Source organism: Heliconius melpomene, chromosome 5 (genome assembly GCF_056956725.1).
Source record: "Heliconius melpomene rosina isolate 202511_hmr_F chromosome 5, ASM5695672v1, whole genome shotgun sequence".
NCBI lineage: Eukaryota > Metazoa > Arthropoda > Insecta > Lepidoptera > Nymphalidae > Heliconius > Heliconius melpomene.
Window position 1 is genome coordinate 2,567,872 of NC_140393.1, and position 12,947 is coordinate 2,580,818.

The window sequence follows — 12,947 nt, forward strand, 5'->3', positions numbered from 1 at the left end:
TGGTTATCCAAAGATAAAATGTGAAGATAATGTGTGAATTCAAGTGATTGAATAATACTTATTATTTATTGCAAAATAAATAATTTAATAAAAAATTTAAAATCATATAATCAGTTTAAATTAAGAAGATTACAATTCGGTGAACAAACAGTTAACTATTTGTATCATGTTATTTAAAAAAGCACTAATTATTTTTTTGATACATGGCATTTTTAAATCCAGATTAATATTTTAGTCTACAATTTTATAATAAAAGTTCTGTTTTTACCTAAAATCTTAAACTTTCAGTCTACTGTAACTTTAACTAAAGTATATAAATTAACATTTCAGAAAAATATTCAAATCAAATCAAAAATTCTTTATTGCACAAAGATACATGAGAATTATAGTATTTAAACATAGCGCAAGGGCGGCCTTATCACGACCTTATTCATCATTAATCATAAATTACTTAAAGTAAATGTAAAATCAGTCATATAAAACTATATTATTCATTACATAGCATTTATTTTGCGTAATAATTAGACATTTACAAAATAAGACAACCCAAATATAAGGATAGAGAGGAAGGGATAAAAGAAACAACAATATGGAAATTTTCAAAGCATTTTATTTATGACCTTTAACACTGTGTATAATATATTTTGATAGTACATTTAGAGCAATGAGTAATATTACCAATTATTACATTGTTCTTATTTTCATAAATCGAATGAAATTCATAAATTATATATAGAATATAATTGTTCAAATATCATCCTCGTCCAACAGACAACAATCACTATCTGATCACAAGAAGCGGTATACCGGTACCGGACGCGGCATACCTCGAGTATACCTCAAGTCTGCCTCGAGTATACCTCAAGCATACCTCGAGTATACCTCGTGTGAGCCTCGCTACTCGACCACAAGTTCCCCCAACATACCAAACAACTAATACTTAAAATTAAATTACACGAAACAGTGAAACGTAATTTTAGAAAACAGCTATTTCTATAAAAATAACAGTATAGCTTTAGAGTACACTCTATAAAAATATATATAATCCAGCTTAAGCTGTCATCTCTAATTTAAAAAGATCTTTTTGGAACTAGAAAAATATAACTAAAAAGCTATGCAAAAAAAGATCTTCGAAAGAGAACTTAAATATATCAATATCCGACCGTATATAATACCTGCTTACTATTTAACTAGATAAACACCATTTTGCTATGCAAAATACATTACGCTAGTAGAAAAAAAGGGAATTTACAGCTTTGGAATGTTACAAATAAATGACTAGAAAAGAAAAGTATAATAAATTATATATCCGTAACATATTCGACTTGTTTATTTATTATCCCTGCAGTAGTACGGTGTTTACAATACGAGAGTTAAATAGCGATATCTATATAATATTATATTTGTTGAATATAACGAGATCTGAACACGATACGTTCATAATTTATAAGTTAATGAAAGGACGTTTAACGGGTAACTGAAGCACGTCGTCAAAATCCTCTACGGCCGCAGCCACGGGGCAAGTTTAGTCTACGGTGTCAGGAAGTAAATAATCTTGACGACATATATTGTATTACTTAACTTTAAGAAATATCATAACACACAGCGTGACTAAATTTGGTTAATACTTCAGATCTTACATCTATTTTTGTCTATTCTAAGTTATTATCTGGATATTTGAGTGTTCTGCCGAGAATTCGTCTACGGTTCATGGTGCAAGCCGGTGACTGGATTTTAAACGTAGAAAGCGATGAGATATATTTTTTCCTAGTATTTCCGAAAATCATATCAAACCAACTATTCAAAGAACATATATTTACAATCACTAAAATTTATCTTAAGCTTACAAAGTTGTCATGACATAGAATTATATAATACGTTTTATATCGAAATAAGTCACCTAGAAGCGATAGTCGAGTGACGATTATTTATTTAACATTCATCGAAGCGGTAACGAGATTAAGAATCTTTTGGGATAACATGCCGAGAGTTAGAAACGAAGGGACAGACGGTTATTATAAAACTATAGTCACATCAATTAGTCTAGCTACTGTGATACATTGTCAATATTACAATGAACTAACGACCTGTCGAGCAACTGTGGAGTTAAACACCGAAACATTAACAAACTACTACGTGGTGATTGTTCGCGGCACAGCATTGTATCTACTTCAGACGCAGCTAGGGTTGCCGGACGCTTCCCACAAATCGTAATAAAATTGTATAAATTAATTATGATTTAAAAGGAAGCTAATGTGTCAGTGGCAGCCCTAGCTGGTCCACGTGTCTCTATGACACGCGAGGTGCCTGCAGAGCACATGACTAGACTTTCGGAATGTGTGACAACACTAGCGCGGACACGCCGGCACATTAACCTACTTTATACAATCTGTTCAATAAAATTATCATCAATCACAATCGTAACGAATTAAAACGTAAATATATTAAATAATTTCAGTTGAAGCTTTAATTGTCTCGAAACGCGTTGGTCTACTAACTACGATGCCATTAAATTATACATATATGTATTTACAATCAATGAATACTAGAGTGAAATGAAACGTATGACGTCACGCAGACTCGCCCGCCCGGGATTGAGCCACAATAGCTTACGCCCTATAGTACTATTTTGTCCGGGTCATACGTATATACAAGGTAAATTACATTAATAATGTATGTATGTATGTATGTAATATTAGAGAAAATCTATATCGATACTTTCAATAATTTGCCGTTTCATATTAAATTTGATGTTGTTCCTCGTGATGCGTTATGGAGCCTAGAGAGACATCGCCGACATATTTGTGCGCAACATTTGACTTAATGCACATACTATATTTTCTTTTTATTATCTAAGGGGAGGAATTTTAAAACACTTGGCATGATATACTCGATGAGTAAGTCCTTGCACCATCACAACAAAAACTTAAAACTAGCTAGGCTTAAGTAATTTTTAAAAAATTATACAACTTTCCAGCAGAAAGAGTAACAAAGGCAAGATTTAATCAGCTATTTCTCATAAATACAACGCATTTTTCTTTTAAATATTTGGCAAGAAACTTTAAAACAGTTGGTGCAAAGACCGTAACATTTATACACTGTCAAAAATACACAGATAAAAAACTTATTGTAAAAGTTGTGCGCCCTACGATAGATATTAAAACAGCCCACTTTAAAGGTCCAATAAACTTTAAATACTGTTGATTAAGACATTCTTGTAAATATATTTAAATACCCCATTCCCACTATCGGTGCACCGGTTTGGTCCCAACTCACACGACCGCGTTTAAAACTATTTGAAACATTGTAAAAGATATAACAACATATAAATCACGCTATATATATATATTACGTATAGACCGTATTTCGCATCAAATGCCATCATATATAATAAAATATATATAATATTGTTAATAATAATAATTGGGATATGCTAAATTAATTGATTCATTTGTATATAATTTAGAGAGATAATTATATACTATATATTTATTTATATGGTCCCGATAAGGACACATGTTTTAGTGGCTAGTTATTTATTTCAGAGCCACTCTTGTAAATGAAACTGATTTATTATTTAAATATTACAACGACAGCTTTATTTTCCTTTTTATTATCTTTACTCTTTTACCAAACCAGTCACAGAGTTTCCCATGCATATGTGTTGCAACTTTTGCTCGATAATTTACATTTATTATATTATTATAATATATTATGCTGTTAGAGATGATTAATACCATATGAAATAACAATTACCAATTTTAATATAATTTTAAGCTGAATGCATTCTGTGTACGCTTATGTCTTCCACTCGTCTGCAATAATTAATTAGTTATAAAAACATTTATAAATAGAACCTTATAAACGTACATGATTGATATGCATTCAGCCTACAGGTGAAACAATTTGACATAAATGAGTTTATTGTATCAAACAATAAAACGTACGCTTCAATCGTATGCATGTATTTATTATACATAATATAATAATACTGATACATTTACATACATCTAATTTATGTCAAAAAAATCGATTTCCTTGTCCGTCGATAGGACACTATCGACAGGAACATCAAGCGATATTATGAAATTAAAATCGATTTTCGATTATCGGGCAAAAGTTTAGGGTGATCGTTTTAATATCTGTTCGCGGTGCGCATCGCGGGGAGGGGCCTGTGCGCGTATATCCGCTTGTCGGCGACGCATTTAAAAAACGAGGATAGACTCCATTGTGAGGGTGCCTCATGCGAGGGCGGGCGCGGGGGCAGGGGCGAGGGGCCCGTCCGCGCGGGGGGGCGGCGAGGGGGGCCTGCGCCGCGCCGACCGCGACCTGCGCCGGAACACCTTCACGCGTGTATATACATATGGACCGAGCTGGCTCCGTTTATATGTATGTCTACGGTTATATTATATACACCAACACGCTGTATCCCGCATATGCCGCGATGTAGGCAGAGGGGACCTAGCTAGTGTTAAAACACGTCGTTCCCCACACACCGCTCAATTTTCAAGAACGTTGCGTTTTGAGTGGTAGATCTCAACATCGCACTTTATCTTTTAGCAGAGCGGAGAGATGAATATAATTTATTCGCCCAATAGGGAATCGAACCCACAAATGTCTATAATATATTTAAAAACTGCACCATACATGGTTTTTGAATCGATATGAAATCAAACAGGATAGAAATGCATTTCCAAATTCAAAATCTTTTTTTTTAAATTTAAATAAACAAGCAAATAAATTTACAATTCTGCAAACAAACGAATAGTTATTACCGTCTCGAACGGCAAGAATTGAAATTTATGAAAAATTCTCATACAATTTATAAATATATATTAGTATATTTCGAAGTGATAAGAAGCATGTCTTACCTGATTTGTCCGGCGAGGAGCGGGTTGATGGCGTAGAGCCAGTCGTGGACCTCCTTGTCACCCAGCGTCTGCAGCAGGTAGCCGCGCTCCTTGCTCACCACGCTGTACCATAACATTCTTAATAAATTACTTACAAAAAATTAAAAGCCAAGTTTTATTTAAAAAAAAAAGAGGCCACTCGTGGCGGACCGGCACAAAGTGTGAGTGTAAACGCGGCTGGTTGTGGGCTCGATCCCCATTTGAGCGGCGGCGTTCCGCCACTCAACACGCAATGCCTGCTGAATTCGACGGAAAGCGGGAAACGGAGTGTCTTAACACTAGGTTACCTCTGCTTACCCTGCTGTAGTACAGCGATACAGTGTGAAGCTTTTAAAAAAAAAATTTGGGACTGGAGTTTTTACTACTTTTTTTCCGCTTATGAGGTTTATGCTGTTAGCCCAATTGGCTTTTACAGCGACAACGCGGGGGATGTTTAACGGTAAATATAGCTACAATATAGTGAACAAGTAGTGGCCGCTCTGAAGTTAGTTGTAGTACACAAATTTGATAGATATATTTTTCTTACTTTTGATTATTTTCTTTTCTTCCCTTATTTTGTAAGTAGGTAAGTAAGAACTCGTTCGTTACCTGAAGGTGTTGGGCATGCGCACCATCTGCTCCTGGTCCTCGGAGTATTCGACGTGCGCGTGCGCCAGGTTGATGACAGCGCGCTCCACGGGGTCGCGCTCGTCGCGGTAGATGAACACGTACGGCCGGCGCACCACCTGAACGAAAACGGGTTACTAAAATATCCATAGTATATAATTTCGATTTTTTAAGGTTTTTTATGTATGAACTAAACGCATTAACTATGGGGTATAAGCAGAATCTAGTTATAAGAATTCTCCACCTTTTCAACCTGAAGTTAACCATAGGCTGTGCATTTCATATTTTATGGATTTATCAACTTTTTACTTATTTTTATCTCGAGTATTCACTCAACACAAAAGTTTATAAAATCTAACTTTATGTCGGCCACAAGTGATTGACTGTACTATACAAACCAATAAGGGTCACTTACCAGCCACCGTTTCTTCCATCCGTGCGTCCCATGCTGCAGCACGTTGAGGTACCCGCGGCGCGCCACGGCGGCCGACACGCGCACTTCCTCGCAATCGGGCACGAACAGGGCCCCGACGGGCGCCGGCGCTACGGAGCCCCACCCGCCCGCCGCCGCCGCCTTCTCCAGCAGCGCCCGCTCCGGGGAGCATAGTCTGGGAGTATTATAGCACTGTTAATTCATACTAAGGACATAATAGAAAATTATATTTATTTAAGGCCGTCGTGGCGCAGCAGCACAAGGGCTTTTTTTCATTTCTTCGAGTGGGATTGAACTCACAACCTGTCCCTTTTATAATCTTTACATAAATTGTAGTCTGAACATATTAATTTAAGCGGGCGAAGCCGCGTTTCAGTCGCTAGTATGTATTGTGTAGGGTTATTTGACTCACTCAAAGCTGCTTGCACTGTGTATGGAGGACAGCAGGCTGGGTGTGCTAATGTCGGCCGACACGCCCTCGTCGACCGGCGTGGCAGGCGATACAGCGGCTTCCACTTCTTTGTTTGCACCTATCCGCCCTAAATATCAAAATATATGTTATATTTTTAAAAATATATCATGTAATCAACATTTAGTAATAAATTCCAGGATTATAGAAATATTAGAAATTCCTTTAATTATACCTAATTGTTTAAAAAATTAAAAAATCAGAATCTCTTTTTACGTCCATTGGCCTTTATATTACACTATCAGAAAACACACAATAGACACCTATATAATAAAATGTTGAAATACTTAAACAAAAAAACAATAACAATTCTAACCTTGTATAAGTTTAATATATTTAGTGGATAGTTCCTTCTCGTGCGGACTCATGTCCCACGGCTCATACAGCTCGTCCCGCGCGTGCGCGCACTCCGCTGCCTTCGCCGCCTTGGCCGCCATGTTGCTTACCTCCTATTTACGAGGAAAATTATGTTATATTTTTTGTTATATGGATTGTAATTATTATTATGTATCTAATAAATGGATATTAAGACCCTATTTTTTTAATTTCAAGAGCTATATAACTGTGTGGAAAGAGAGAACCTGGTGTTAAGATAGTACTATAATCGTTTTCTAACCAATTTTGGAGACATGTAGGTTTCGAGATAGCAGAATTTAACGTCGCGCTTTGTAGCAAGCAAGTACCAGAGCGAAGAAATAAAATTAATTAATTCCCTCTAAGTGGTAATCATATCCACGATCGTTTCGTGCACAGTTTTTGTTCTTATTTATAATTCCATCATAAATTTTAAAACTATATCAGTAGGTAAATTAATTAATTAATCATATTGTAGCAAAATAAATAAATATTACCTTTTCGGTTTTAGTGAAATCGTTAGGAGCCACAGTGTTCTCATGTCCGTGTCGCAAACGTTCGCGCAAAGCCAGGAAATGTCGTGTCCTTCCCACTTGCTCCAATCGAGTCATTTTTTCTAACTCCCACTGGAATTTAATACAGATTAGTAAATCCCAAATAAATTAGTTCTTCATTACTATTAAGTTGTAACAGAATAAAATTTAGTTAAAAAAATTTGCTAAGAAAATCATTTTGCATCTAGAGAAAGGCCAATAAATATGATAAAATAAATTTAGAAAAAATTTTGAATATTTAAATCTATTAAGAAAATTGTTATACGTAGATAAATAAAGCTAAATAGGACGAATAAAAACATGATCAAGCGTGTGTTTGTGTAAAAATACTTTTGTAAAGTGAACAGTAATGTTACATTATAAGCTTTTGTAGGGCAAATGAATCATAGAATAGGAATAAAGAGAAAAACGAAGGGCGTTTCCACATTAAATTCACAGAATAAAATCTCGATAATCTAGGACGTTATAGACATACACATTTTAAAAAACAAAATGTATTTCTTTTCTTTAAAAAAAATCTATATATATATATACATGTAGATCCGCCCTTATACAGATAATATAAAAAACTTCATAATACACTAAATATATAATCTATAACTGCGTGAATGATGAGTGGACCAGTAACCAGTACACAAATTACTTTTCAGTAGCTATTTAGTACGAATGAATATAAAAAACACCAAAATGGATGATTGCGCACATACTAAATAGCTAAGGAAACATATTTGTGGACCTGGAGTCTATCGATAACGTCCAGCGGCCAATCATAGAACAGTTTGCGCCAGATACGTTTCTGTTTGAGTAGAAAAAAAACAAATTGTTAATGACCGGACTAATTTACAACCTTTTTTTAAATTATATTATAAAAAAAATATATTTTTGTATAGAAAAGAAAATTACAGACAGGAAAAATTTTAGCGTAGCAAACAAAACGATATCAAAACTACTAGCTTTATAAAATAAAAAAATCAATATAAAGACGACCACGTTTCGTATATCAATACTTTAATAGTATCGTACATCGTTCCAAATAGCCATATAACATGCAAATTTTGCTTTTGTTTCTTTTTTAAATACAAATATCAAAATTAGCAACAATCATTTCACTCTAATAGATTGAGAAAGAGACTGAGAGAAGAAAAATAGTGTACAATTATATTGTTATGTGTAATTTTATACCTGATGATCGAAAATAAGCGAATCTCCGCGCGGACGCCATCCGTGTAGGTTTTCTTCGCCACGCACGTAAGTGCCGCTAGTGTCTAGTACACGCCTTTGTCGACGTTGAACGCCTATGAATAAATACATTACATATTAAAAAATGTGTCAACGTTATTGTTTCCTAACTCAAATGGAAATATAACAGTTATTTAATAAAGTGTTAGAAAACCTTTTTTAAAAATAAATATAAAAATAATATTCACCCGGCTCCAAAGCCCTATGCAGGCTAAGTTCATAAAGTCCAGTCAGCCTATCAGCTCGGGCCGCTCGCGACCCAAAGAGGGCGCGCTTGAGGGAGCGGCCCGCGCCCGTGCGTGCCTCGCGACCGACTACCACTAGAGATAGGTCTTTGGTCACTATGGCTGGTCGACCGCAGTTCTCCACCTGGACGGAAGTATCATATTTTATATTTAATAGTACATTATGTCTTTTATCTTGTCACTATTGGCAGTCCCACTCAGGGGAGTTGGTAATTATTTTCAAGTTCTTGCTCTGGTAACAAGGACAAAACAAGATATTAACTCAACACACATTATTAAGCATAGTATTGGACATAATATCAATTATGTTATTATTTTAATTCATGAATTATTCTAACATTTTTGTTAACCATATGAAACACAGAAAATATTATTTAGTCAAATAAAAATATCTAATATACCTCTAGATAAGCACTCAGTGTGATGTAGACGACTTCTCCGTTGCCGCTTACTCGATTGAGAAGTGGGGAACCGTGGAGGCTGCTATCCCACGCCGCTTCGAACCTACGCAAATATTGAAATTATGACCATAAATTTATAAAATATACCTTATTATATCTATTTGAGCCTACATGGCGCAGGGGCATAAAGGTGCGACGCCGACGGCTTGGATTTGATTTCCACTCAAGGAAATAAATCATTTCATTTCAAAAGCCTGACGTTAAGTTCCACCACTCAAAATGCAATGCTTCAAAATTTGGCGGGAAGTGGGGGATTCTCTCTGTCTACCCTGCTGTGTGCGGTATACAGCGTGAAACTGATTTGATTGAATTTTATGCTTTAAATTCAATTCAAAAAATTTTAATTCAATTCAAATTCAAAAAAAATTGTACCTAAATACAGCACGATCGTCCAACGTAGGACGCTCTCCGGGAAACAGTCCAAGAGACAGGGCTCCGTCTTCATCACCGTCTGTTGTATCTTCGTTAGCTTCGGGCGTGTTTCTAATACGACCTGATTTACAAACATTATATTTTACTTATATATATTATATAAAATAAAATAAATGTGCAAACTTATTATTTAAAAAAATAGACAATATCATAATGCTAACTTCCAACCTAAGCAAATTTTAAAATCTGATTAATTTGACCCAATTTTCAAATTATATGAGCCGTAGTTGTGGGTTCTTTCGTAACTCCGTGGAATAAATAAATTTATTCACTGACTTAACAAAGCGTTGACTTACGTCACTCAACGCGCAATATACCGTATTCAGCCGTAAAACAGAGATCAAAGTGTTATATCATCATCTACACTACTATACAGAACAAAAAACAAGAAAAAAGAAATAAAACAAGTAATAATAGTAAAAATCAAATAGAATAATAATAATAATAAATGAATATCTCTCACCAATGACCAGCTCGCGTACGTCAGTCCACTGCAGGTCAGACGAGGGCTCGTGCAGTATGGTGATGCGGATACGGCGCTGAATACCCTGGTGTAGGAGGAACAAGCCCCGGCAGGGCAACTCGTCGCTGTGCTCTACCACCTACAATGCAAAACAATAGTTATGTATTACTTGAATACGAACAAAAACCTAAAAGAAGATGATTTTTACGGCCGAGGCCGTCGTGGCGCATTGGCAAAAGGATATGACTGTAACGCTACGATTGTGAGTTCGATCCGAACTCGAAAGAATGAATTATTAATTCTTAAATATTAAGGCAAAAGTCCGGCGTTAAGTTCCACCTCTCCACACGCAATGCTTTGAAAAATTCAGTGATAGTGGGGGACGGAGTGTCTTAACACTAGTTCCTTTTTGCCTATCCTGCTGTATGCGGGATACAGTGTGAAGCTGATTTAATTTTTACAATAATTTACTTCAAATAAGGATATAATTCCAATGTAAGATAAACTCACCGCAGGTACATAATCTCCACTAGGCGCCAGTTCACATATCTCAAACCAAACTAACAAATCGTGTTTAGAATGTAAATGGGACGAGCAACATGGTGGGGCTACACTGGCTGCTCCCCATTTAGGGCTCCGCACTGGCGCTGATATGGGCAGTGAGGGTGGTAGCATACGACGGGGTGGAGCCCTGCCGACTGGGCCATCTTGTTTTGCATCCTTGAAAGAAATTTGGAGTTATTATAACAAGTTTTTTATTATTAATGTAATTGTTAAAAGATTTGAATGTTGTTTGATTTCATATAATAAAAATGACGTTTAAAAGGACATCAGGCGGTATACTATTTTTTTTGTTAAAAATTACACAAAAATTGAGTTAACTTGAAAAGAAATTCCATATTGAAATAAGTGAAGTTTTATATTATTTATTATTATTACCTTATGCAAAGGATGTTGCTGGTAGTGTCCGAACACTTCAAAGACGATCGGCTGTGATTTAATATATTCGACGAACGATTTAGTCACTGGCACTGTGATCTAGAAAAAAATATATTTAGTTTATTGAGACTTATAATAGCGTAACAAATATAATTTAAATTATAATTGTATTATAATCTTATCTATATTATCTATATTTATAATAATAAATAATATACTTACATTTTGTACATGATAAAAGCCGAGTGGAGTATTCTTTCCTGTGTTCTTGACAGGTTCTGTTGAGAACGCATCTTCATTCCTATGCAAGAAGCTACAATAAAGAGTAAAGATAATAAATAAAAAATATATTATTACATAATTATAACATTTACTATAACCCAATATTTTTTTTTGATTTTAAAGTACGTACATACAGAAAATTTGATAAAAATAAATTTGGACTTTAACACCAATGGAACTGAAATAAAAATTATGAATTCGATATCCATTCAGACAATAATTTTAAATATTTTTTTTCCTACACATTTGATAATTTATTCACTTACTTATCTACACGGATATATATACATAAATAATAAACTTACTTAAACTGACAAAATACATCAGCATAGTCAGTCGAAACACTATGCGCCTGTAAAACAGTGACACGGAAAGTAAATTCACGTCCCAGAGTGAGGTGTTCGGGAAGATCTTCCTCTTTCAGTTCTGATGCGAGGGAACTGTCTCCGCGTCCACTATCAGCGTCACATTCGGCTACTGCTAATTCTACGAGAGAAGAGAGGGTACAATGTAACAATATTTTTTAATTAACAAGTTGTAAATATTTATAATCCAAAAAGTTTTAAGCTCATGACCACAATGAATAAATTTATACAAATTTAAATAATGAAGTATATTTAAGTAAATTTTATATCATGTCCGAATGTAAAAACCTAATTTAAATTATTTATTCTTTATATTCTCCACCATCATGCTGACTACACACGATAGTTGTAACTTCCAGTCGCAACTAAATTAATTAATATAAAATACCTTCAATTTTAATATTAGAGTCCTGCTCAGGCCGATCCTCCATATTAATAGCGTTAAGTGCGTTATTCTTCTCAACACTGGAAATGGCCTTGAGGCGGGAACGCGTTGGTACGATGTCGTCGTCGAAGGAGATTTTAGCCGACTGTTTTACACCGGCTGCAAATTCCGCGTTATCTGTAAAAAATTAAACTTAATTAGTGAAAGTAATCGTTTTAATTAAAGAAATCGTGTTTTCTTTACTATGAATGGAGTAGATTTTACTTCACTTCATTGAAATTGTTTTATTGACATCATATACTTTACTACAAAGTATTTGAATTAAGTAACCCAAATAACTATGCTAATAAAAGATGGTAATTTCTAAATTGAAATAGAATTAATGTGAAATTCAAATCGAAGAAAAAAAACTCGAGCTTAGTATACATTTTACTGAAAACTATAAATGTAGGTACTCATTCGAAAAAAATATATATTTATCATTTACGTAATCATACTTCAACCTGATATAAACCATTTATGCAATTACAACATTATTAAAAATAAAATATTTTCAATAAACCATACTTAATTAGATAATATTTTAATTTAAATATTTACTTTTTTCGGCGTCGATGACCGCCTGTACAGCTACGCGCAGGTAGCCCTTCACGTCTCCCTTCTCGTTCACGATGGCGACCTTGTGAATGAGTGGAACCGGGTACAGGAGGTTCGACAGGTATACAAAGCTCCTGTTGATAAAATTATCATTAAATTATATTATGTAAAGTAGCTCGCAACATTAACATATTTCAGTCTTATATTAAAACA

At 34.7% G+C, this 12,947-nt stretch overlaps 1 protein-coding gene across 12 annotated transcripts in view; it reads right to left on the reverse strand.

The window, feature by feature from the left end:
* Positions 1–590: 590 nt before the first annotated feature.
* The window catches only part of LOC146538878 (kinesin-like protein unc-104), a 38,828-nt gene continuing 26,471 nt past the window's right edge, over positions 591–12,947 (reverse strand). For 7 of the 12 annotated variants that reach the window (XM_085185382.1, XM_085185381.1, XM_085185380.1 and 4 more), the window contains 19 exons: positions 12,738–12,868; positions 12,141–12,314; positions 11,693–11,873; positions 11,328–11,418; positions 11,106–11,204; positions 10,677–10,886; positions 10,167–10,305; positions 9,644–9,764; positions 9,212–9,314; positions 8,754–8,934; positions 8,509–8,621; positions 8,063–8,122; positions 7,270–7,398; positions 6,735–6,867; positions 6,362–6,488; positions 5,932–6,124; positions 5,499–5,635; positions 4,872–4,973; positions 591–4,343 (listed from right to left, as the gene is read on the reverse strand). In XM_085185382.1, coding sequence (XP_085041508.1) covers positions 4,136–4,343; positions 4,872–4,973; positions 5,499–5,635; positions 5,932–6,124; positions 6,362–6,488; positions 6,735–6,867; positions 7,270–7,398; positions 8,063–8,122; positions 8,509–8,621; positions 8,754–8,934; positions 9,212–9,314; positions 9,644–9,764; positions 10,167–10,305; positions 10,677–10,886; positions 11,106–11,204; positions 11,328–11,418; positions 11,693–11,873; positions 12,141–12,314; positions 12,738–12,868 — 2,632 coding nt within the window. In that variant the 3' untranslated portion in view covers positions 591–4,135. The remainder of the gene's footprint in view (positions 4,344–4,871; positions 4,974–5,498; positions 5,636–5,931; positions 6,125–6,361; positions 6,489–6,734; positions 6,868–7,269; positions 7,399–8,062; positions 8,123–8,508; positions 8,622–8,753; positions 8,935–9,211; positions 9,315–9,643; positions 9,765–10,166; positions 10,306–10,676; positions 10,887–11,105; positions 11,205–11,327; positions 11,419–11,692; positions 11,874–12,140; positions 12,315–12,737; positions 12,869–12,947) is intronic. The other 5 variants (XM_085185388.1, XM_085185384.1, XM_085185383.1 and 2 more) reach the window with 2 other exon arrangements.